The sequence below is a fragment of the Halichoerus grypus genome, chromosome 3, assembly GCF_964656455.1.
Source record: "Halichoerus grypus chromosome 3, mHalGry1.hap1.1, whole genome shotgun sequence".
Lineage (NCBI taxonomy): Eukaryota > Metazoa > Chordata > Mammalia > Carnivora > Phocidae > Halichoerus > Halichoerus grypus.
The window spans coordinates 83,015,998-83,043,320 of NC_135714.1; the positions used below are offsets into that span (position 1 = coordinate 83,015,998).

The window sequence follows — 27,323 nt, forward strand, 5'->3', positions numbered from 1 at the left end:
CAAGGATGTCCTGTTTCATGTCTTCAAGATCTCTACCTTTAATTCCCTAAATTTGTTTAATTATATGCTTTTCTTTGAAATGAACTTTGAATGTTTGTGGAAAGTACTTTGCCACAGGGCAAGATATTTCCAATATGAATTTCCTTACAACCATATAAAAACTGATAAAACCTTGAGCCTATTGTGACTCCAGTAAATATTCACCATTGTGGCATTAGTGATACTGGTTGTTATACTGTCCAATTATACTTGTTATACTGGTCCAATTACTCAGAAAAAAACTGGGAAACGTGAGTTCAAATACATCTTCTCTTTATATAAGCCACAAAGAATATAAGGATATTATTGCATGGAAAAAATAATTTGTAAGGCTCATGTTGCCCAGATATGTTTTCAATTTATATTATTAATTTTTTATTTTAATTCCAGTACTGGTAACATACAGTGTTATATTAGTTTCAGGTGTACAATAAGTGATTCAGCAATTCTGTGCATTACTCAGTGCTCATCATTACAAGCGCACTCCTAAATCCCCATCACTTATTTGCCCCATCTGTCACCCACTTCTCTTCTAGTACCCAAGAATTTGTTCTCTGTAGTTCAGATTCTGTTACTTGGTTTGTTTGTCTCTCTCTTTCTCTCTCTTTTTCCCATTTGCTCATTTGTTTTGTTTCTTAAATTCCACATATGAGTATAAGTCATATGAGTATTTGTCTTTCTCTGACTGACTTATTTCACTTAGCATTGTACCGTCTAGCTCCATCTATGTTGTTGCAAATGGCAATATTTCATTCTTTTTTATGGCTGAATAATATTCCATTGTGTATATATACCACACCTTCTTTATCCATTCATCAGTCGCTGGACACTTGGGCTGCTTCCATAATTTGACCATTGTAAATAATGCTGCAATAATCATAGGGGTCCGTGTATCCCTTTGAATTAGTGTTTTGTGGTTTTGGGGTAAATACCCTGGATTGTGGGGTAGTTCTATTTTTAACTTTTTGAGGAACCTCCATATGCTTTCCACAGTGGCTGCACCTGTCTGCATCCCCACAAACAATGCACAAGGTTTACTTTTTCTCCACATCCTCTCCATTTGTTGTTTCTTATGTCTTTGATTTTAGCTATTCTGACAGATGTGAGGTGATTCTCACTGTAGTTTTGATTTGCATTTCCCTGATGATGAGTGATGTTGGGCATCTCTTCATGTGTCTGTTGGCCATCTCTTCATGTGTCTATTGGCCATCTATATGTCTTCTTGATGTTTTCTTAATTAGTAACCTCATTTGTATATTTTAATTATGAAATGAACATATCTCTTTCCACTCTTTCTTCTTTTACTGAAAGTAGATTAATAGCTCAGGTCTTTTCTTCAAATCAAAGTAGACATGTAAGAGATACAACCCAAAGTTCTGTCAAACTGGGAGAATTTGCTGTCACTGTTCTCTTTCAGGGACAGCTATGAATGGGCTCTAATGCAGCAAGCATTCACTCTGGACTGTTGCCAGTATATTTTCAGACCCATTCAAATACTGCTGTCATGCTTTGTTTTTTCTGTTGACAAGTTAAATAATTCTCCATGAGGCTATAAGTATGTATTGAGGGAAAGGTGGTAAAACAATAGGATCTGGTGTCACGGAAGATTTAGCCACATGCTCATAGAACTTATCGCATACAGACCTACATGGGTCTGGTTGTGTATTTATTATTTCAATTTCCTAATGGAATATGGTTACTCACAACCAAATGTATAATTTGGTGGGTCATATAATACCCAGTTTATGAATGACCAGTTAGGCTACATAAACACTTAGTGTCCTATAGGCAGACTTTAATGTCTATCTGGCCCCAAGTATAACTCACAAGTTAATTTTCAAATAGAAAAGAATCATTGGAAGAATAAAGCATGGTCTTTCTCCAAAAAGTTAGGGATATGAGTTGTGGATTTTCTTATTGAGAGTTATCAGAAGTATGAGATAGTATTATTAAAAAGCCCCAGTGACTTCTCTGCACTGCAACCTGGCCTTGTAGTAGAACTCTTTCTTAATCTGGCCCCACTCAGAGCTGGTATCCTTATTGGTTACCTGGTAAGTGGTCCGGATACTGACCCAGGTATATATGCTTCCTTCAAAATGCAAAAAGGCCCATCCAGTGGTAAAATTCAGTAACTTATTTTTCAATACACAGGGGTATCCTGATATGCCTTAAACCATTGGATGCGTAGAAAGTTTGCCAATGTTGCAGGATACTGAACTTCAGCATGGTGATAAACCTCACACTTTAGTACATAAATGTCATATTAAAGCTTCTAGGGCATTTGCTCTTTATGAGCAAGTTTAATTAGAATCATGTCATCAATTATACATTACATATGTATTATGATATACCTTATGGTATATCAATATTTCTGCAGACTATATTATGACAGAGAGCATAGCCTTGAGGTAAGTCAGTGACAGGTGCTCCTGTCCCTGCCAGGTGAATGCAAACTGCTTATTATCTTTATTGATTGCAATTACAAGAAAAGTATTTACCAGGTCAATATCTGTATATAGTTTCTATAAGCTGGTTAATTTGTTCCAGTAAAAATATGTGTAGAACAGCAGTTGATATTATGTTTATGAAAATCAACAGTTATTTTGTACTGGCAAACTGATGAGTTGAATGAAGATGTGAAGATATAATCACTATTACATCTTTCACATCTTTCTTGGTGGCGCCAATCTTTAGTTATCCCAGGAATATAGTATTTGTTTTAGTTTATGCTTTTGATAGTGGGTGGTGGGTGGATGGAGTTGAACAATTCTAGACACTTATATATTTCCTTTCCTACCATATCTTCATTCTCTGTAAGGATTCTCCCATTTGCTATGTGTATGTATTGACATTATATATTGCCCAGGATATCTCTATGGGCCCACTGGAACTATTGTTAAATATACCCAAGGCAAGACTTCCATAAGTTCCCATTCTTACTAGGGTGCCATGCTGACATTTTGGGTCTTCAGGAATTTGTGTCAATGGAGATCAGTAACTAATAAGCAGTAGGAAATATGGGTATTCCTTTTTCCCAGTGTACATAGCTGCAGGTCTCTGGGAAAATGCTTAGAGGAAGATTCATTGTATGTATGTTTAGAAGCATAGAAGAATCCTTTCTCAAAGGGACGTGGCTTTCCCTCAGCCAAAGGGCTCTGAGTCTGTAAACCAGACAGGAGGCTGTGAATCTCCACTTTCCTCAACTGAAGTCATTTTTTGCACCCAAATCTAGAATTGTTTTGTTTACAAAGGTAAAACTGAAGCTTCATAGGCTATACATATATTTCATTCATAAGGACCTTCACATGAGTTAGTTACCACAACAGATCCCTGCAGTGAAAAATATGTGGATTACTTAAATTGCCTCTAATGATTAAGTGCTGCCATTCAGACTTCTCTACCAATCCAGACTTCATTATTCCTCATTGACATAAAAAATTTCAATTTGAAAAAAAAAATTTTTTCAATTTGAAGATCTAATTGTTATCATCATGTCCAGGCTACACAGGACATATATCACAGGGCTTTTAATGATTGAATTTCTTAATGCTTAGTAAAGAGAATGTCAGAATACTCTAGAACAAGGATCAGCAACCTGTAACCAATGGGCAAAATCCAGCTGGTGACCTATTTGTGAATAGTTTGTGAGCTAAGAATAGTTTTTATACTTTTAAAGGGTTATAAAAAAAAGAAAAAGAAGGAAAAGGAGGTGAAGCAGAGGGTAGGGAGAGAGAAAAAAAAGAATATATCTTATGTGACCCACAAAGCCTAAAGTATTTACTGTCTAGCTGTTTACAGAAAAAGTTTGCTTGCTGACCACTTTTCTTCATCATAGAAGGCAAGTCTGGCAATGTAATCACATTGACTACATAGTGATGGAGTCCAGATTTTAATTATCCATTCTAATAGGCTGCTAGTACCACCCCAGGCACTTGAGTTAACACATGAAGTTCTGAATCTTACAGGAATACAACCATATTGATGGATTCAGTCAGGTTAAGTCTTCTCTTTTGCCATCCTTGGTCTAATAACTCTTAAAATCCATTCCATACATACTTTCCAGACTAATGCTGATATATATTGGCAAGATTCTGTAATAATTTTTGTGTGTGAAATAGTTTTTCTAAATTTCCTTTTACTTATGGGATCTAATGCTAGTTATTGATCTTTTGGGCAGTCAGGGATGGGTGTTGGCATAGATGCTGAGAGAAGTTGACATCACTTGTAAGGCAGTTGCCTTAGGTAAAGTTCTTAAAATGTTTGTTTTGTTTGTTTTTACAAGGGAACACACGTTCCCTCAGTTAAGAATGATCCAGAGATTGGGAATTTAAAGTTCTCAGCTTCATCTCTGTCCCCAGTCTCTCTTGAGTCTTATGATTCCACACTTTCTTTCTTTTTTTTTTTTTTTTAAAGATTTTATTTATTTGACAGAGACAGTGAGAGCAGGAACACAAGCAGGGGTGGTGGGAGAGGGAGAAGCAGGCCCCCCGCGGAGCCGGGAGCCCAATGCGGGGCTCGATCCCAGGACCCCGGGATCATGACCCGAGCCGAAGGCAGACGCCCAACGACTGAGCCACCCAGGCGCCCCTCCACACTTTCTTAAACAGTGTCCTCACATTGGTTTAAGAATCTTGGAGGGATTTGCCTGCTACTGGAGCTGTAACCCTGTCTTTGTGCATAAGCATGCACTCTAGGACAGTCAGAGAAGCCATTATACACCCCTCGCCCCATCTCTGTAATTCCTGTTGCCACAATATTAACTAAATTCCATAGGCACTTGATCTCCCAAAACTTTCCGCTCTGTTGACAGTCCATACCAAATTATCCCTGGTGAAAAATTGAGTCATTATGTTGCTTCTACATGCCATAAATTGCCAATCTATTATTTTCCTTTGGCAAGGCGTTGCTTGTATTCTCTGCAATTATGAGAGCAGCACAATTCCAAAATCCATCTCATAGAATCTATTTCCTGTGGCCACTCCTAGTACTTAGTATTTATCAGGATCCTGGCAGGAAACAGATATCACCATCAGAGATTTTAACTGAAAAAAAAAAAATAATAAAGGGATTATTTATTAACATGTGCAGGGCTGAAGAACCCAAGAAGAGATAGTTAAGTATTGGAAGACTAACAGCAGGAATCCTCTACTACCCCTGTAAGGGAAGGGGAGGGAAGATGGTTGCCAGAACTGCATGAAAACTAGAGCCAGGGAAGAAAAGCCACAGAAAAGAGGGCCACAAAAGAAAGCAGGTACTGCCAAAACCAGGATGGGGAAGTGATGAGAGAGTTAGTAGTTAACCCTATCATTCCTTTCTCTCACCTGCTCATGTTCTGATGGTGCTTTCCACTGGCGTGGGCACGGGAACCTAAGTGATGTAATACATATGGGAGGAATCAGTCTGGACAGATCATAAAAAGTATACAGGTCCTAAGGAGATTATTCTTGAGGGTGAATTGAAGAAATGAGAAACACTTAAGAGACTGTGTAAGGTGATACTATTACCATATTCAATTAATTCTGACAGTGTTTTTTTGTTTGGAGCTAGTCAAATTCTCTGAAATCAGAATTCATCTTAAAATTTATAGTATATTGGGGCACCTGGGTGGCTTAGTCATTTTAACGTCCAACTCTTGATTTCAGCTCAGGTTATGATCTCAGGGTTGTGAGATCAAGCCCTGTGTTAGGCTTGGTGCTAGGGCATGGAGACAGCTTAAGATATTCTCTCTCTCTCTGCCCCTCCCCTTTCCCTCTCTTAAAAAAATTATAGTATATTATAATTTATTTGACCACAGTATTTTTTTCCTTAGAGGAATATCAAATAATAGCCTATTTTATGGTCAATGTTGTGTTAGATTGAATAATCTATAGAGTAATGGCAATAAAAGGAGGGAAAGGATATGGACATTGCAGAAGCAGGATTCCACAAATTTGCACTAAGTTTGAAATATTTTAAAATCTGCTCACAAATATAGAATCTTTTATGTTTACAATTTTAAATAAACTATAACAATTTGTATCAGAGATTCAAAACTGGTAAAGGTGGAGGAGTTGAACATTTGCAGTTTATATATGAGGGGTAGAAGGTCTTTGTAGAATAATCCTGTAAGAGTTTACACCATGCTTTTTTTACAGAAAAGAAAAAAATTGTCTTACAAGGTTGTTCTGTGAAGCACAAAAGCATTTGTTTACATCTTAAAAGGAAGAAGAAAGAGGAAGTTCCTGCATTTATATAAAAATAACTTTTCCTGGTTGTTCTTCATCATAGCTGAAAAGCGTAATCTTAAATTGATGTGTTCATGCCTTCCTGTACTTGAGAGGAAGAGCTAAGTTGATATATATATATATATATATATATAAAGAGAGAGAGAGAGATTTCCCCTGAAGAAAACTCTGAGAATTGGACATGAGTGCAGGTAGTTGATTTAGAGGATGAGCCCATGAAGCGCTAGTGAAAAAATAGGGAATGTGAAACAAGAGGAGAAAAGCTAATAATGTGTATATTAATAAGCAGAATAACACAATAGACGATTACAATTCAGCATCACTGGGGATCCTCTAATTACTGTGTAGAATAAACCCCAGAATTGTCCCACTGAAGGATGGGAAAGCTGTTACTTACACATTGATTTCCATCCCTTTTTGACTGAGGGTTGCCTCCCAGCCCTCCCAGCCCTAAATCCCCACACCTCCGAGCTGTCAGGCAGATACATGGCACTGAGGAAGCTCCCTCAGAACAGAGAAACTCCTCAGGCAGCAAAACAGAGGTTGGAAATGGTCAGTGTGCTTAACAGCTGACCACTAACCTGTAGCTCTTGGGCCAGGAAGATATGGGATGTACATTAGCAGAATCTGCTACATGATGTACACAGAAAACACCTGGTATTTTTTGAAACTACGAATAAGTGAAATTAACCAATTTTCCTGGAGGAGAAACATGAGTTATAGTGTGTTTTACTACCTTAATGCCTTTGAAAATATCCCCAGTTTTGTTTCCTTTTTGTACTAGCTAGAGTACAAAGTTAGAGCATAAGACAAGTTTGGTCCCTCTTACTATGTATTTTGAATAATGATATATTTGTGTATGTGTGTGATTCTATCAAGATTAATGTTCATGTTATCACTACTGAGTCCATTATGGCTATAAGTCATTTTTTTGTAATTTTCTGCTCTTTTTTCTTCTGCACTTTGGTCACCAGGTAGGAAAATATAATATTGAAAAGATGCATTATGCTATCTTTCTTCATTATGCACAGACATGGGTAAGAGATGGGATCTTATTCAAAAAGAAGAAAACATGCCATTTGAAACTACGCATATGTAATAAGGATTTTGATTCATGATCAGTCTCATTCTTTTGGTAGTATGTAGTATAATCTGTTCTCAGTGCAAAAGCAATTATTGATATTAATTATTGATAAAATTTCCTTCAAGTTAAAAAAAATTTGTTATAGTATTTTGTAGGATAAATAAAAGGCATCATTATGGAATCTGAAAGAACACTTTAGAGTAAATTTATAAAGATTAATATGGCTGTATTCTGTTCTACCATTATAAAATGCTGTCATTTACATTATGTTGCTAGACTGGAGATTTACATTTTAAATAATTTATTTACAGACCTTAATTGAATCTTCAAAAGTGATTTCCTTTTATTTTGATGAATCTTTCCAGGAATGAAAATTTTGTGTTTCTGTATTTCAGATTCATCTTTTATTGTTTCATTTCACAGCCTAGAAAAGTCGGCCAATCTTAATGACAATAACCTTCCTTAAACTGGCAAATAATGATTTAGGTTTGATTATTTCAAGTGCGTAAAACAAAGGCCAGTAGGTTTCTCATGAGAATCAATAGAGAACTGTTGTTGGGGCTACAGTCCAGATGTTGCTCAAGGAGAAACTTCTGTTTTCTAGAATAAGGAAGAACACCATGGCTGTGAAAAGGCCTTTTATTAACTTTTGCATTTTGACTCAACATGGTTTCAAAACGAAAAGACTGGAAGGCATCTTTGTGGCCCTGACAAGTTACTGAACCTCTCTGAGGCTCAGTGTGATCAGCAGTAAAGTAAGAATAACAGGGCAACTCCATATAGTTTTATGAATATTAAATGAAATAATACATGTTACATGCTTAGCAACATGCCTATTACATGGAAAGTTTCAGTAAATAATAATTGAGAAAGTTAAAGATTAAACAATTGAAATGATTTTATAGAGAAGAAAAGGATGCCATTTAATGCTTATCTTAGGCTTTTGAAAATTGTCATACAGGGGTTATTGACTATAAGTCAAATATAAATTTAAAAAGAAGGCTCAATTTCAACCCAAGAATAAAATGGCCATAGAGTATTGAGAAAGACTACCCATCTTCTTTTTCTTGGGAAGTTTTGAAAGATAAGTTATGACTGTCTTTAGAATTGATTTCCTATGGTAGTGTGATACCCAACTACATAACATGAAAATATTCATTCTGTACTTTAAAGATTTTGTTTGTTTGTTTGTTTGCTTTAGAGAGGGGGGTGGGGCAAGGGGCACAGGGAGAGGGACAAGCAGACTCCGCACTGAGCATGGAGCCCTCAGTCTCACGACCCTGAGATCATGACCCGAGCCAAAATCAAGAGTCAGATGCTTAACCGACTGAGCCCCCAGGTGCCCCTCATTCTGTACTTTCAAATATCCTCAAACCTTGTTCTGTAATTTTATTGATTTAAGTTTTAGAGTCAAGAAGATAGTTCTAGAAGTTCTTCATAGATAACCATACTCCTGGAGTACATGATATGTTCTATTTCCTCTTTTTCTTTGGTGGGAACCAGTCCCAGTAAGCTTTCACACGCTTTGTATACTTGAGATTAACTCATAGGCTGCTAAATATTGACTAACCCAACTCATATCACTATGAAGAATCTGTCTTAATCTTTTAAATAATGTTATTGTGTCCTTTGCTGTTAGAGGTTAAAAGTATAGGTGGTAGGGTCAGACTGCCTGCATTGGAATCCTAATTCTAATACCACTTCTGTTTTCCCATCTGTAAAATGACAATATTTGAACCTACTCAATAGGGTAATTTTGAGAATGAAGTAAAATGATATATGTAAGACACATAGAGTCCTAGTTTATTTGAAGCACTTGATGGTTCACATTATTAGTTTTATCTTTACTCTTTATTTTATAACCATACAGTAACTTACCCTGGTTATGTATAATAGAAAGAAAGCTCTTTCTCTACTCTTCCTCAAACATAAAAATACTGAATTATGGCACCATGTTTGTGTTTGTTCAACAAGTATTTATTTAGCATCCAGGCTGGGTGAGAAACCTCACAGAGAATAACAGAACTACCCTGATGACTCATACACAACTTGTATATGATTCCCATATGTTTTCTGCCAGATGTCGTTTTCATTCTGCACACATAAGTATATTAAAAAATCTACTGAATACCTGTTCAAGAAATTGTGGTAGGCATTGTCTAGGAATCAGAGTTGAAAGAGAAAGCATCTGTCCTTGGAGATAATATTTATATCATGAGAAAAGACATAAATAATTCAATAAAAATACAATAGCTCTCAAAATCATTATAGTATTAATTGGCCCATCAGTGTTATAGAAAATACAAGCTTTATATCCAGAAGAAAAAAAAAGATAATGGTGGATTACAAAAGTTTTGGTATTTTGCTCTTTGTATTCATGATAATACCTTACCACTGATTTTTAAGGATGATTATTTTGTTTTATAAAATAATACAGATTTACTACAGAAATATAAGCCATATGGGAAGAGTTTTTAATTTTTTATTTATTTACTTTTATTTCTTAAGATTTTATTTATTTACTTGACAGAACAAGAGAGCACAAGCAGTGGGGAGGAGCAGAGGGAGAGGGAGAAGCAGACTCCCCGCTGAGCAGGGAGCCCAACATGGGGCTGGGCTGGATCCCAGGACCCTGAGATCATGACCTGAGCTGAAGGCAGATGCTTAACTGACTGAGCTACCCAGGTGCCCCTGGAAGAGTTTTTTAAAAAGAAAGCAATATATCTCTCACGGTCCTATCTTTCATGGATAACTGTTGCTAACAATCAATAAAATTATTTTAAGCAGATGCTCACGGAGTGATTGTTTAAAAATGAGATTATATTCTACATGCTATTTTTAAATAAATTAATATAAAGTAAAATTGAAAGACGTTAATTTTCAGATAAAAATCTTTACTTGGAATACTCTCTAAATTATTATTGTTTAGGAAAAATGATACAAAAAATAGAGAATGGAATCATTTTTTAAATTCATATTTCAAATTTAGGAGGTATTAAATGACTAAATTCTATGAATGATGAGGTTAATATTTTATACTATTTTTTCCTCAAATGCTCAGCTTTCCCATCCCATGAGTACTTTTATTTCATCAAGATTTTTAACATCTGCATTTTGTAGTGCAATCGTAATCCCCTCAATATTTTGTCTTTGTTCTGTATGTACTTGTATTCAACCTATCATGTGTTCTTTTTTCAAACTTTTTACATTTCCATTTTGTTTACTTTGGTTCTTCTATTTGTAGCCTGAATTTTCCTTTGTTATTTAAATTTTGATTATGGTTACACTTGCATATTGAACAATGATAAAACATCTATAATGAAAACCAGCAGTCCTCTGCTCTCCCCCTCACCAAAGACAATTCCATTCCCCATAGAACCTCAAGAACCGTAGTTCTTTCAAATTTTTCCTCTTTGTTGTTCTATTCCATGTTTCGAAAAGATACATCTATACTACAGCTTCTTGATTTACTAATTCTAACTAGTATCTGTGGTTTCCTGTAATGTGCTCTGGCTCTCCCTCCCTTATAATTATCACCTATTATAACTCCCTGCTGGTCTCTAGGCCTCTTGCATAGCTGTCATCATGGATCTTTCTTCTTTCTTTTGATACTTTACTTTTTTGTTGCAGAATAATTTACACACACAATCTAAGATATACAGATAAATAAATTTTATATATATATGCTTTGTGTGACAGACATTCAGACCCAGATGGGAACATTTCCAGAATCCCGGCAGGTTCTCCCATGCCAACTTTCATTCATTAATCCTATGCCCAGATATTCTATTTGTATCACCATGGATTTTTTTTTTTTCTGTTTTTGAACTTCATATAAACACAATCATGCAGTATACACTCTTTTTCTTCTTTCACCCCATCTTATGTCTTTGGATTTATCCATGTTGCATGTAGCAGTGGTTCATTTTCACTGCTATACAATATTCTATAATATGAATATACTATAAAATTATTTTTGTAAGAACTTTTTTATAATTCATTCTAACCTGAGCTTGAAATTGCTCTGAAGAAATCTTTGACCAACTTAATATTTTCCTCCTCCTGGGTGACTTGCTCTTCCTTCCTGAACACATGAAGACATTTTATAATAATCATTAAACTAAGGTTAATTTAATCAAGATAGATTTTCCCTTAACAATTTTTCTTAGAACATGATAATGCCCCATTGATACATGGAACTGGTTCCTTTTTCTTTCATATTTTAAGGATTTTTAAAGTTATATTTTAAAATATTTTCTCTTCTACTTTAGCTTTTAGATTGTCTTCTTATTGAGTCTTTTTCTTTTTTGTCTCTTACCCAGATATATCATATTTTTCCCAATTGCTATAACATTGTTCTCTTTTTCTGCATTTACTATGAAAATATCAAGCTTTTCTTTTAGTCCAGAAATTAAAATATTATCTGTGTTCAACCAGCTATTGCTTTTTCTAATTTTTATATTATCTGGGTAATGGTACTGTTTTGGCTCAACTTATCTCCTTATCTTTTATATACTTTTAAATGATACTTTTTTTAAAAAGTTAAATAAACTTGTCTTTGAACTCTGATTTTATTTAATCTCAGGTCTTTTTATACTATAGGCAACTTTTTTGGAGTTTTTTTCTTTCCTGCTTATGATTTCTACTAGTCTCTGCATGCTATGTTACTTTCATTATTTTTATGATCATATTATTACTATTATTTGCATTAATCTCTCCCCACAACTACAAATTTATATTGTTAATCTTTTCATTTTGCTTGTATTTCTCTTAGCTCTGTTTAGGCTTTCTGTTTGCTTAATATAGTGTGGACAAATGATTCTTTAAATTCCCCTCCCTATCTTTTTTGCTACTTTTTATTTTTCCCTTCAAGCTACAGTTTAGGTGACAAAAATCTATATTCCAGTTACTTTTTTATGACCTGAAAGAAAAGGGGAGAAGAAGCAAAGTGTCCTGGGTTGGAGGTCCTGGGTTGTAGTCCTAATGAGACCTGTTAAATGTCTGCGAGGCCCCTCTCCTCTGCCCAAGGATGCACTTGAGTTCCTGTGGGATTTGCCTGGCTTTCCTGACTCAGCTGTGAGCCCTGGCTTGTGGAGAGTCCTGACAGTCTTCCTACTTCTGCAGACATCTTGTGATTAGTTTCCGAATGGGGAAGAGATGCATAAGCACCCTGGTGGTTTTGGTGATGGGTCAAGTTTCTTTATCAGAATTGGTTATGGGGTCAGAGAGAGGTTTAGGATTAGTGTTGTCCCATCAGAACCTTTTAATTATCTCATCAGCCTGAAACTTAGTTTATGACAGAAGATAATACCCCCTTTATTTCATTTCTGCTGTTGAATTTCTTTTTTAAAATTTTTGTTTTGTTAGTATTCTGGGCGTGGAAATTCTGTCACCTGTCTTTATGCAGTCATCTTTAATAAGATTGGAAAGTTCCTTAAAGAAAATTCTCTCATATCTTCACAGAACAATCTAATTCCTTAGGTAGGACTTATTTATTTATTTACTTTTACCGTCATTTAGTAGAAGAAGAAACAATAGCTCAAAGGAGTTAAATACTATGATCTAGGTAAATTTTGTGGTCACTGGCACAGCTGTACCTGGTAGCCTAGCTCCTATAATCCCACAAAATATTCTTTTTAGTTTACCATGAAACTTCTCTCTTTGGGTTGAGCATCCTGGTTCACTCTGGTACAATGAGTACAGTGTAGACTCGCACAAAGCATGAACTGTGTTGACCTTCAGGATTACTTTAATCCTGTGTGATTTCATAATGGGGATATAAATGAATTATATTATTGGTCTCTGGCATAATAAAAGTAACATATTCCCTAGAGAATACATAAAAATTTTTGAGATTAATAATATAATCTGCTGTTAGCATTTCAAACATAAGAAAATTAATACACTATTTTCTCTTTTTCCAGAAAATACAAGAGACATCATAATGATATATGAAGAAGATGCTGAGGAATGGGCTCTGTACTTGATGGAAGTTTTTTTACATGTTGTGAAAAGGGAAGCAGTCCTGTTATATCGCTTGGAGAATTACTCTTTTTGGGATTTGGAATTGCTGAGCTTAAACTCTTACAAATGTAAACTTTTGATATTATCAAATGGCCTGCTTAAAGACCTAACTCCAAGGAAATGTCAGTTTCTGGAAAAGGTACTTCATTCACCAGAAAGTGTGGTTACTCTGCTGTGTGGGGTGACGAGTTCAGATCAGCTCTACAAATTACTAAATATCGCTGGAGGCAGATGGGAGATGTCTACTGAGCAGGAGCCCCAAGATTACATCGCTGTAATTGAGAGTATCATATTCAGAGGTAGTGTTGCCAAATCTTCTTTATATTTTTTTTATAATTAAGAAATCTAAAGTTCTTTTGCACCAATGAATATTTGATATTAGGACAAAAAAGAAAAATGGAAGCCAACTCTATGTTGTATGTATGTTGCACTTTTCTCAAATGCATGAAGGTTCTTAATTTTTAGCTATATTCCAATCAGGGCTTATCAGTTATTTTAATAATGGTTTATAAATATATTCCTTAGGGTAGTCTGCATAAGCTCATACTTGGTAGAACAAGTGTAGTATGCTATACTATACGGCAGTTTGGTTCTAAAAGCTGGTTTCTTACTCAACTGGTAAGGCTTGAGTTAGTAGCTACCCTATTACTGTTACAAGTCAGGAGGAGTCCAAGTTTGAAGGTCTGTTTTAGAATTATAAAACTTCTGTTGTGCTGATAATTGTATGATATCTATTAGGATGATATGGAATACTGTTATTTTTATTAGTTTTAAATAAAAAAATTCGTTTTAATCATATAGCCACATGTCAAAGAGCAGAACACAAGGTTCCCCTTTGGTAATTAATTACAGTTCCATGTAATAATCAAAACTCTGAAGCTCTCTAATGTTAAAGTTTCTCCTTCCCGCTGTTCTGTTCTGCTTCTGCCTGGGTGTGGAGGCGGGGCTGTGTCAGCTGCATTCCTGGTTTTCTCAACCTGTGTTTAGCCTCTTATTCCCAGTGTTCTAGCTATGGCTCCCTCTCCTGCAGGGAAGAGGTGGGGTTCTTATTTTCTATTGGCCATATCAAATATGTTGCCTCCTTTTCTTGGGACATATTTCTGGGTTCTTTGGAGTTCCCTTCGTTCACTGGGATGTGTCACCTGCAGCTCCTTAATGAGACGACTGTGTCCTCTCTTGAAGCTCCTACTTGTGGTGGTCCACCCACTGTGGTTTCTTACTGTTGATATCTATGGCTCTCTCCTGTGTCACTTTTTTTTTTTTTATTTAAAGATTTTTATTTATTTATTTGACAGAGAGAGACACAGCGAGAGAGGGAATACAAGCAGGGGGAATGGGAGAGGGAGAAGCAGGCTTCCCGCAGAGCAGGGAGCCCGATGCGGGGCTCGATCCCAGGACCCTGGGATCATGACCTGAGCCGAAGGCAGACGCTTAACGACTGAGCCACCCAGGCGCCCCTCTCCTGTGTCACTTTTGATAGATATCACTCTGAGATTTCCCCCAGCTGGCCTTTTCTTTCATTTGGCCCACATCTGTCTGTAAAAACATGTGTTTGTCTTTTCCCTGTCAAACTCTGGGCATGAAGGCCATTTTCAGTATAGCCAACACCATCTTACCTTCAGCAGCAACACAGCCACAGCCTCTTGCTTTGAGTCGTTTCCGGGCATGGGTCTAGCGTGAATCTTGTTCTGTCAAACCAGAGAACATCTGTCAATCCCCGATGCTTTGCTGGAGGCCTTGTCACTGTGCTTGAAGATGGTGCCATCCATCCGTCTTCCCTAGGGGGGATGGTGGGATGCACAGCACACAAACTACTCTCTTTAAAAATCCTCTTCCTATTTTCTAGCATTCCAACCTCTTCAAATTCAGTTCTCTCTAAGCCATGTTTTATACTTATCTATTGTTGCATAACAAGTTACTCTAAAATTTAGCAATTTAAAACAGCAAATGGTGATTGTATCACAGTTTCTGCAATTAAGGAATCTAGGAGCTGCTTATCTGGGAGGTTGTGAATCAGGGTATCTTGTGAAGTTGCAGTCAAGCTGTCCAAAGGTATAGTCGTCTGAAGGCCCCACTGTCCAGTAGGGGAAGACTTACTTCCAGCAGGAGTGTACATTGTTGGCAAGTTTGTTATTTTTTTATCATCTCATTGGATGAAAGTCATCTTTCATAGATTCCTGAGGAAGGTCCCCTGGGAGCAACATTTCTGAAATTTTGCGTGTTCAAAATTCTTGCATGTTTGTTTCTTGGAGTATAGTTGGGCTAAGGACCATCTTGCTCTTCTTTCTTCTAGCATTGTAGAATTTAGGGAATTCTTATTTACCTGGCTGAATAAATGATTCTTTTTTTTCTTTATTAACATATAGTGTATTATTTGTTTCAGGGGTACAGGTCTGTGATCCATCAGTCTTACACAATTCACAGCACTCACCAAAGCACGTACCCTCCCCAATGTCCATCACTCAGCCACCCCATCCCTCCCACCCCCCTCCACTCCAGCAACCCTCAGTTTGTTTCCTGAGATTAAGAGTCTCTTATGGCTTGTCTCCCTCTCTGGTTTTGTCTTATTTCATTTTTCCCTCCCTTCCTTCCCCTATGATCCTCTGACTTGTTTCTCAAATCCCACATATGACTGGGATCATATGATAATTATCTTTCTCTGATTGACTTATTTCGCTTAGCATAATACCCTCTAGTTCCATCCATGTCATTGCAAATGGCAAGATTTCATATTTTTTTGATGGCTGCATAATATTCCATTGTATATATATATATCACTCTTCTTTATCCACTCATCTGTTGATGGACATCTAGGCTCTTTCCATAGTTTGGCTACTGTGGACATTGCTGCTATAAACACTGGGTTGCACATGCCCCTTCAGATCACTACATTTGTATCTTTGGGGTAAATACCCAGTAGTGCAATTGCTGGGTCGTAGGGTAGCTCTGTTTTCAACTTTTTGAGGAACCTCCATACTGTTTTCCAGAGTGGCTGCACCAACTTGCATTCCCACCAACAGTATAAGAGGGTTTCCCTTTCTCCACATCCTCGCCAACATCTGTCGTTTCCTGATTTGTTAATTTTAGCCATTTTGACTGGTGTGAGGTGGTATCTCATTGAAGTTTTGATTTATATTTCCCTTATGCCGAGTGATGTTGAGCACTTTTTCAAGTGTCTGTTGGGCATTTGGATGTCCTCTTTGCAGAAATGTCTGTTCATGTCTTCTGCCTATTTGTGGATTGGATTATTTGTTCTTTGGGTGTTGAGTTTGATAAGTTCTTTATAGATTTTGGATACTAGCCCTTTATCTGATATGTCATTTGCAAATATCCTCTCCCATCCTGTCAGTTGTCTTTTGGTTTTGTTCACTGTTTCCTTTGCTGTGCTAAGCTTTTTATCCTGATGAAGGAATAAATCCCACTTGGTCGTGGTGAATAATCCTTTTAATGTACTGTTGGATCCTATTGGCTAGTCTTTTGGTGAGAATTTTTGCATCCATGTTCATCAGGGATATTGGTCTGTAATTCTCCTTTTTGATGGGGTCTTTGTCTGGTTTAGGAATCAAGGTAATTCTGGCCTCATAAAATGAGTTTGGAAGTTTTCCTTCCATTTCTATTTTTGGGACCAGTTTCAGAAGAATAGGTATTAATTCTTCTTTTAATGTTTGGTAGAATTCCCTTGGGAAGCCATCTGGCCCTGGGCTCTTGTTTGTTGGGAGATTTTTGATTACTGCTTCAATTTCCTTGCTGGTTGTGGGTATGTTCAGGTTTCCTATTTCTTTCTGGTTCAGTTTTGGTAGTTTATATGTCTCTAGGAATGCATCCATTTCTTCCAGATTGTCTAATTTGCTGGCGTATAGTTGCTCATAATATGTTCTTATAACTGTTTGTTTTTCTTTGGTGTTGGTTGTGATCTCTCCTCTTTCATTCATGATTTTATTTATTTGGGTCCTTTCTCTTTTCTTTTTGATAAGTCTGGCCAGGGCTTTATCAATCTTATTAATTCTTTCAACGAACCAGCTCCTAGTTTTGTTGATCTGTTCTCCTATTCTTTTGGTTTCTATTTCATTGATTTCTGCTCTGATCTTTATTATTTCTCTTCTCCTTCTGGTTTAGGCATTATTTGCTGTTTTTTCTCCAGCTCCTTTAGGTGTAGGGTTAGGTTGTGTATTTGAGACCTTTCTTGTTTCTTGAGAAAGGCTTGTATTGCTATATACTTTCCTCTTAGGACTTAGATTTTGAACAGTTGTGTTTTCATTTTCATTTATTTCCATCAATTTTTTTAATTCTTCTTTAATTTCCTGGTTGACCCATTCATTCTTTAATAGGATGCTCTTTAGCCTCCATGTATTTGAGTTCTTTCCAAGTTTCCTCTTGTGATTGAACTCTAGTTTCAAAGCATTGTGGTCCAAAAATATGCAGGGAATGATCCCAATCTTTTGGTACCAGTTGAGACCTGATTTGTGACCTAGGATGTGATCTATTCTGGAGAATGTTCCATGGGCACTAGAGAAGAATGTGTATTCTGTTGCTTTGGGATGGAATGTTCTGAATATATCTGTGAAGTCCATCTGGTCCAGTGTGTCATTTAAAGTCTTTATTTCCTTGTTGATCTTTTGCTTAGATGACCTGTCCATTTCAGTGGGGGGGGGGGGTGTTAAAGTCCCCTACTATTATTGTATTATTGTCAATGTATTTCTTTGCTTTTGTTATTAATTGGCTTATATAATTGGCTGCTCCCATGTTAGAGGCATAGATATTTACAATTGTTAGATCTTCTTGTTGGATAGACCCTTTAATTATGATATAGTGTCCTTCCTCATCTCTTATAGACTTTGGTTTAAAATCTAATTTGTCTGATATAAGGATTGCCACCCCAGCTTTCTTTTGGTGTCCATTAGCATGGTAAATGGTTTTCCACCCCCTCACTTTCAATCTGGAGTTGTCTTTGGGTCTAAAATGAGTCTCTTGCAGACAGCATATCGATGGATCTTGTTTTTTTATCCAATCTGATACCCTGTGTCTTTTGATTAGGGCATTTAGCCCATTTACATTCAGGGTAACTATTGAAAGAATTGAATTTAGTGCCATTGTATTGCCTCTAAGGTGACTGTTACTGTATATTGTCTCTGTTCCTTTCTGGTCTGTGTTACTTTTAGGCTCTCTCTTTGCTTAGAGGACCCCTTTCAATATTTCTTTTAGGGCTGGTTTGGTGATCACAAATTCTTTTAGTTTCTGTTTGTCCTGGAAGCTTTTTATCTCTCCTATTTTCAGTGATAGCCTAGCTGGATATAGTATTCTTGGCTGCATATTTTTCTCGTTTAGTGCTCTGAATATATCATGCCAGTCTTTTCTGGCCTGCCAGGTCTCTGTGGATAGTCTGCTGCCAATCTAATGTTTTACCATTGTAGGTTACAGACCTCTTGTCCTGAGTTGCTTTCAGGATTTTCTTTGTCTCTGAGACTTGTAAGTTTTACTATTAGATGTTGGGGTGTTGACCTATTTTTATTGATTTTGAGGGGGGTTCTCTGTGCCTCCTGGATTTTGATGTCTGTTTCCTTCCCCAAATTAGGGAAGTTCTCTGCTATAATTTGCTCCAATATACCTTCTGCCCCTCTCTCTCTTTCTTCTTCTTCTGGGATCCCAATTATTCTAATATTATTTCATCTTATGGTATCACTTTTCTCTCAAATTCTCCCCTCATGATCCAGTAGTTGTTTATCTTTTTCTCAGCTTCTTTATTTTCCATTATTTGGTCTTCTAGATCACTAATTCTTTCTTCTGCCTCATTTATCCTAACAGTTAGATTCTCCATTTTTTATTGCACCTCATTAATTGCCTTTTTGATTTCAACTTGGTTAGATTTTATTTCTTTTATTTCTCCAGAAAGGGATTCTCTAGTATCTTCTATGCTTTTTTTCAAGCCCAGCTAGCATCTTTATAATCATCATTCTGAACTCTAGTTCTGATATCTTACTAATGTTCACATTGATTAGGTCCCTCGCAGTTGGTACTGCCTCTTGTTCTATTTTTTGAGGTGAGTTTTTCCGTTTTGTCATTTTGTCCAGAGAAGAACAGATGAATGAGAGAACAAAATGCTAACAGGGTAACAACGACCCCCCAAAAATATATACTAAACAAATCAGAAGAGACCTGAACCTGGGGGGAAAAGAAAGGAAAAAAAAAAAAAATATATGATCAGGCTGGTGAATAGAAAAGAGCCACACACTAGATTTTGGGTGTATTTTGGTCTGTTAGAAGAAACTGCCTCCCAAATTTTTAAAGAAAGAAAAACTTATACATATATACAAAATAAGGGTAAATATGATGAAGGGATGGAATATGATTGTAAAAATGAAAATTAAAATAGATTTTATAAAAGGAATTGATAAGAAGTTGGTTGAAAAAAGAAAGAAGAAGAATTAAAGAAAAAAAAAGGAGAGAATATGATCAGGCGGGAGACTAAAACAAAGCCATACACTAGATTTAGGGTATATTTTGTTCTGTTAGAAGAAACTGTATCCCAAAATTTTAAAGAAAGAAAAACTTATATATATACAAAAATAAGGTTAAATACAATGAAGGCATAGAGTATGAATGTAAAAATGAAAATTAAAAAATATTTTAAAAAAAGAATTGGTAAGATGTTGGTTGAAAAAGGAAAGAAAAATTCAACTAAAAAAATAGAAAAAGAAAAAAATAAAATTTAAAAAATTAACTTTGAAAGACTAAAGAATCATGGGAAAAAAGCCATGAATTCTATGTGCTGTATTCCCCTAATGCTGGCATTCTGCCGTTCTCATTGATCAGTAAACTTGGTCTTGGTTGGCTGTTCTTGCTGATCTTCTGGGAGAGGGGCCCGTTGCAGTGGTTCTCAAATGTCTTTGCCAGAGGCAAAATTGCCCCGCCTTTGCAGGGGGCTGGGCTAAGTAATCTGCTCGGGTTTGCTCTCAGGAGCTTTTGTTCCTGCAAGCTTTCCATACAGCTTTGGAGGACGAGAGTGAAAATGGCGTCCTCCCAATCTCCGCCCAGGGGGAGCTGAGAACTCGGGGCCCCATTCCTCAGTGAGCCCCCAGAGAAAAGCAGTCACTCCCGTCTCCCCAGTCTCCAGCTGCACTCCGTGCTCACACGGCCTGTGACCGAGCGTTTCTATATCTGGCACACGACCTGATGTGGAGACCTGGTGTGGACCCAGCAGATCCCTGCGGTGCACTCCTGTGCCGCTCCTTCTGGGGGAGGAAGGGGAGTCTCCCTGGATCTGCCGCTTGTTGGGTCCCTGCTGGAAGAACAGTGGCCCGACTGTGCCCCATATCAGGGTTTATGGCAACCCCGAGCTGGGAGCCCACTCCTGGGCTCTGTCTTTGCAGCCAGCTTCCCTGCTCTGATACCTGGGACCTCTGCCACACTCAGGCACCCCTGGTCTTTCTGTGATCCCCAGGGTCCTGAGACCACACTGTCCCCCCGAGAGTTCCACCCCCCACTTAGCCACTGGAGCGACGTCCCTCAGTGGAGCAGACTTCTAAAAGTTCCAATTTTGTGCTCTGCTGCTCTTTCACTTGCTGGTGTCAGCTAATGAAGGTTCCCTCCCCACCCACCCCCCCGTCTATCTTCCCGAATGTCACCTCGGATTCACTTCTCCGCCCGTCCTACCTTCCAGAAAGTGGTCGCTTTCCTGTTCATGGAGTTGCTGCTATTCTTTTCTGCGATCTTCTGTTGAGTTCGTAGGTGTTCAGAATGGTTTGATAACTATCTAGCTGAATTCCTGGGACCAGACGAAATTTAGGTCTCCTACTCCTCCACCATCTTGCTCCTCCTCTCTGAATAAATGATTCTTAATTTATATTTGAAGTCTAGTGACTTTCACTAGAATTGTATTCTAGTGCTGACTCTTCTGAACTATTTTGCCCATGGACATGGTTATTTTTGTTTTTGTTTTGTTTTGTTTTCTTCTTTCCCCCAAGATAGAGATTCAAGTGTTCTTGATGTGTCTTTAAATATTTGCACAATTTTATTGTTATTTTATTTCTTAGGGATTCTTTTTATATGTATGTTGGATTTATTTTGTCTGTGCTACACTCTATAATTTCTCTCTAATTCTTTTTCATTCATTATGAATGTATATTTATTCAGTTTGTGTCTATCACTTCAATCCTTGCTACTTTCTTATTCTTTCAGTACTCTCTCTTCCCCTGTATTACTTCCAATTTCTCCTTCACTTTTATTGTGCTTTTATTTTTTTCCATTATGCCATTTGGGTGAGTACTGGAAGCTTACAGTTCATGTCTTGTTCTTGTACCGCTAACCTTGCCTTGACCCCTTGCAGTTTTGTATTATATAGTTGCTTCAAAAAGGTGGTTGCTATTCATTACATTTGAAAAGTTCATGGTGAAATATTTGGCCACAATTTTCCGCTTCTTTAATGGTAATGTTTTTAGTGTGTGTTTCCCTGTATGCCATTGGTCTTCTGCTCCCCTCCTCTGCCATCTTTTTCTCCTGCTCCTGTAGTATCTTCATATAGACCCAGTGCTGGTCCAGTTTTTCTTTTCTATCACAGAACTTAGTGAGTTTTTCTTGGTCTAGTCAAAGGAGATAGGCAATGTGGGTTTTGTTGTTTGTTTTGTTCTATTCCTCTCACATACAATGAAAGACTTCTCTGTTTCCACAGACAGAGACTGCCTTTTTACAAATTGGTCTTTTCTGTATAGTTTCTTATTTAGCCTCACTTTCTCTGCTTTCTTAAACCAGCTACAGATGTTTCTACCTGAAACTGCTGTATTATATCTACAACATAAAAAAGCATGGCTCCTGGACTTAAGGAAGGTAGGTTTGTTAGCTCTTTTTTGAAATCTGCCACTTCTGGATTATTTCTTCAAGGTTTCTTTTCTCTTTTTCTTCCTGCACACCCTTTTGCTCAGTCATCGCTGATTTTGGAACCATTCCATTGATCTGAAGATCTAGGATTTCAGTGTTTCCTGTTTCCAATACATGGGGCATTTGCATAACTGTTTTTCATTCTCTATGCTTTGGAATGATTTCCAGGAATAAAACAGGGGAAATATTTACTCTGCACTACAATTTTCAAATTGGCAGTCCCCAAGTTTCTTACAATCTGTGGGTTTTGTAGCCTCATGTACATTATAGGTTTTGGGGGTTTTTTGGTTGAAAAGGGAAAATGTTACAGTTGGAAATTATAGCAAAAATTCCATTGATGTACATAAAGTGCATGTGATTTTATGCTAATTTCCTCCCCTGAGACATAGGAGCACTAAAAATTGGTCGCAGAATTTTGAGTGATTGTCCATACCCATCATTTCTATTTCCTTGAAGAACTCAAGTTTGTTTTGACCACTTAAATTATGATATCACTGGTAGGTAAAAATATTGAGGAATATCTTTCTGATGTTTTACTTATTTTGTTTTATGATGAGTACCTTGGGGTTATTATGTCAATGGTGTTCTGCTACATCTTCAAATTATATTTCTATTGATATTTGATAGGAGAAAAGCTTATACTTTTTGGACAACACAGAACTGACTTTGAAGACAGTGTCAACTCTCATCTTCCCACATTCAAGTTTTAGACTCTGATTTCTTAAAGTAACTTAGATGCACCTGCCAAGTGGAAAATATAACAAAGTTGTATGGGAAAATACATTCCAAGATGATAAATTTGTTTGAACAGCAAGTATGCAACCGGAATGTAGATCTATAAACAATCTGCAAACCATGCATAAAAGAACTTTTATGTGTAGGTTGTGTCCCTTGACAAGATTGGTGTTAAATGCTGTCATTTATGCAATAATAAATGTTTTAATAAATAGTTTAAGTGATCTGCTAAAATATTTCGTTTCATACTACTATTGGTGTTGAATACATAAAGTCTGGTTTTCAAATAGCGTAAAAGGTGTGGAATTCAATTTTTATTGCCCCTTTTCTTACCTCCTCTCTATCCCACAGAGAAATTATACAAAGGAAAAGGAAACTTATTATTCAGAAACATGATAAAGAGAATAATAAAAATGTCAGAAAGTCATGGAAATAATTAAATGTTCTAATACAGTCATGTAAGAAGGAAAAACCAGAGGAGATTTTTGTAAAACTTAATGAAAGAGAAAGATATTTTATAATTAATCAAGGTTCCAGAGAAGTTTTTAATATTAAAAAAAAGATGAAAAAAGATACAGTCATGGTTAATCTGAGTATTTTCTTTCCTTTTAAGGAATTAAGAAAGTTAAATTTCCTGTTTTCTAAATTCCCAAATTGAAAGTAATACAAACCCATCTGTGTTTTCCATATTTCTCTGTGTGGTACAACCACTTTGACCATATTTCTTCCTTTTTTGGTCTTCTATTTCTTTTTATTTTTGGATCTTTACCTCATTTTCTCCATCTAGTCTTTCTACATATATAGGTTTCAGGATAGCATTGTTTATATAGAATATAAATGATCTAATTTCAAATTTACATAAAATAAACTAACATTTTTGAGTGTTACCATTGTGTACTTTGTTTATAAATCTTACCCCTAAAAAAATGATGAGTAGTTTCCTGATCATGGCACATTTATTGGTCTCTTTCCTCCCTTGCTCTTTGTTTTATATTGTAACATCTTTTGCCTTTGGACTCTTGCACTGAGGTTTGTTCTAACAGTTGGGTCAGTGCTCTCCATCCTTTATTTTATCATATTTTCATGTATGTGAAAATATAATATTCTCGTTTCCTATTCATGTCATTACCGAGGGTGAGATGGAAAAGGAAAAAAGCCTGGGTTCTTTGTGCTGCCACAGTAAAGAATTACAGGACAACGAAACAAAAGTAAAACCAAGCAGTTTTATTAAAGTGCACTTCAAGGGAGGAGCGGGCCAGTCAAGAGAGACAAGGGCCCAGAAACTCTGGGGTGTGGGCTTATATTAATTTTTTCTTTTGGGTAGGTCTTTGCATCGCAACATTTGAGAGACAGCCCTGGATTATATAATTAGCCAGCTATGCCTGTCCTTTCCCAGGAGTTATTCAAAATGCCTGCATGGGGTAGGAAGCTGCAACATTATTTCTATTCTAGAGACAGCTCAAATAAGGACTGCTTGTAATAAGCACAACAAACTTAACTCTTCCTCTCTTCCTCTGAGGGGATGCTGACGGCTAGATGGATGCAGTGGGGTGGTGCCTAGGCAGTCCTCGGTGGGGGCTCTCCATCATGATGTGTAAGGCCCATCCTCCTGTTGCTGGTGCCTACCTTCCTGCCTAATAATTTTATATTCCAATATTTCATATTTATCTTACTTTCTTCATTGTCAAATGGTAGATGTAATGGCGGTGGGAAAGCTGCTAACTCTTTCATGAAGAATTTTAACATTTTAATTTTGTTACAATGTTACCAAACCAAGGATTCTGATTTTTAGCTTCATTAAACATAAAGAAGAAGCCTAAATTAAGAATAGCAGTGTTAGGGACGCCTGGGTGGCTCAGTTGGTTAAGTGTCCGACTCTTGATTTCTGCTCAAGTCATGATCTCAGGGTCGTGAGATCGAGCCCCAGGTCAGACTCTGTGCTGCTTGAGATTCTCTCCCTCTGCCCCTCCCCCTGCTTGCACTCACTCACTCTCTAAATAAATAAATAAATAAATAAATAAATAAATAAATAAATTTTTTTTATAAAAGGAATAGCAATGTTAACAGTGGAGTTACTGGAAAAACAACAACACAACAGAAACAAACTATGCAGAAGCATTTGTTTTTCTTTCCTCCCATTTGAGCCAAGTATTGCTGCAAGAGCTCTGGTTTGCTGGTCAGTGAGGTCACATGACCTTTCAAATGAAGTCCATCCTTACTGTGTGGGCTTTCAGCTTCCCGGGGGTATGGCTCCAGCATAGAGGGTCGGGCCATCTCTGTCGTTACCGTTAGTGTAGGCACATGCTGTACACCAGGGCAATTATACCACCTCCCATTGAACAAACACAGTCACCCATTCCTGCCTCTGTACCATTGTTATCAGCCTGTCTTCTTTACCTGGAATACCCTTCCCATATTTTCAGTTGAAATCCCAGCCATCCTTCAAGGTCAACTGTGAATAGCTGCTTGATCAATGAGTTCATCTCAGATCCTTTCTGCTTGAAAAATACTTTCCTTATCACTAATTCTATTAAAATGTTACTGTTTACTTAGGACTCTCAATTCTTTGTAATTATTTTTGACAATTTCTTTTCTTCTCCCTATTTCAATTTAAGAATGTAATGCTGGTAAGTTTCTTTTTAAAACATTTCATCATTCTAAATATCCAAAAAACAACAGAAGAGTACAAATTGTGCTTTTTAAGTGCAGGTTTATAAATGTTTATTGGTGCAGTTGGGCTTTTCCTTTTGATAATTATGAAAAGGTTTACTGCAGTATTCTTGCCAAGAATACATAACCTGAATCTAATCATGATGAAAATATCAGACAAACCCAAACTAAAAGAGGTTCCACAAAAGAATTTTTTGTACTCTTCAAAAATGTTAAGGTCAAGAAGCTAAAAGAAAGGATGAGTTATTGTTCCAGATTAAAGGAATCTAAAGTTATATAAAAGCTACATACAATGAATAATCTTGAATTGGATAGACTAGGAAATATGGGATAATTGATGAAATATGATTATCAACTATGTATTAGTTAGTAGTGTTGTATGATGTTCTGTTCTCAGATTTTGAAATTATATTGTGGTTATGTAAAAGAGTATCCTGTTTTTCAGGAAGTATATATTGAAATATTTAGGGGTAATGTGGCAGGATGTCAAATGGCATATATATATATACACACATACATACAGATATATAGACACACACATATATAGATAGTCATATGCATCTGTTTACACGGACATATGTGTATAGGTATGTCTATGTGTGTATTGGCTAAATATCCTGAGTTATCTACTATGCATATATGTAGTTCTAAGAGATGATATGATAATTGTATGTATGATAATTGGTGTATGATATGTATGATAATTGGCTAAATATCCTGAGTTATCTACTATGATAATTGGCTAAATATCCTGAGTTATCTACTATGCATATGTGTAGTTCTAAGAGATGAACAAAAAGCAAAGTAAGCTCATTCTTGTGCTAGGGGTTGATAGTTGTGTTGCTTTGAGAAATAATGCTTTTCTGAGGACATAGTGCATACACTGTGAAGTTAGACCTAAATACCCTGTGATTGGCATCCATGGAGCCTCTAAATGTTTATTTCATATGTAATGATACAGCTTTCTCCTGGCATTCTTACTGTTGGGAAGGGGGAATCATCTGGCATGAGGCATGAGAAGTCAATCTTTTTTTCTACGTAATATTTAGCCCTTATGTCAAGTACCATATCTTAGGTCTTCTACTCTGGTTTGTTGTATATTGTGTTTTCTTCTTAGAAAAACTGAGTGGTTAGAAAACATTAGATGATGATTAGGAACCTTTAACTTACAATGAGTTTCTCCTTGAAATTTCCTGTATAAGCTGAATGTTTAAAAGATAAATTTATTTTATTCATTAGCAAATTTTAAATAAATATAATTTCACACGGAAACCCTACTAGTTGCCTCAGAATAGTAGGGGTAGCAGAGAGGTGACTTAAGTAATAATACTTTTCACCTGGTATTATTATGCTGATTAAATTACTTGTACATATAAAGAGCTTTAAAGAGTTTCTGCGGAAGAATCAGTGCTCAATAAATATAAGTTGGTTTTATTACTTTTCTTTCTATACATAAAATGAGAGAAAAGAAGGAAGGGAGGGAGAGAGAGTGGGAGGGGACAGATAGATAATTGGGTTTGTTTTTCTCACTAGCTAGATGTGGTAAATATGGAGAAAAGTATATACATGTTAAAAGCAAGCAGAAATTCCATTTTGTAGTGGTTCTAGTTCATTTTCATAATTTGATGGGTCTGGGCTTTCTCTAATAAGATGAATGAAATAGAACCACTCCTCTT

At 36.6% G+C, this 27,323-nt stretch overlaps 1 protein-coding gene across 3 annotated transcripts in view; it reads left to right on the forward strand.

Annotated features, from left to right (window-relative positions):
- Positions 1 to 27,323, forward strand: part of BANK1 (B cell scaffold protein with ankyrin repeats 1) — a 307,010-nt gene that overhangs the window by 19,939 nt on the left and 259,748 nt on the right. For all 3 annotated transcript variants that reach the window (XM_036095806.2, XM_036095807.2, XM_036095808.2), the window contains exon 2: positions 13,272 to 13,670. In XM_036095806.2, coding sequence (XP_035951699.2) covers positions 13,272 to 13,670 — 399 coding nt within the window. The remainder of the gene's footprint in view (positions 1 to 13,271; positions 13,671 to 27,323) is intronic.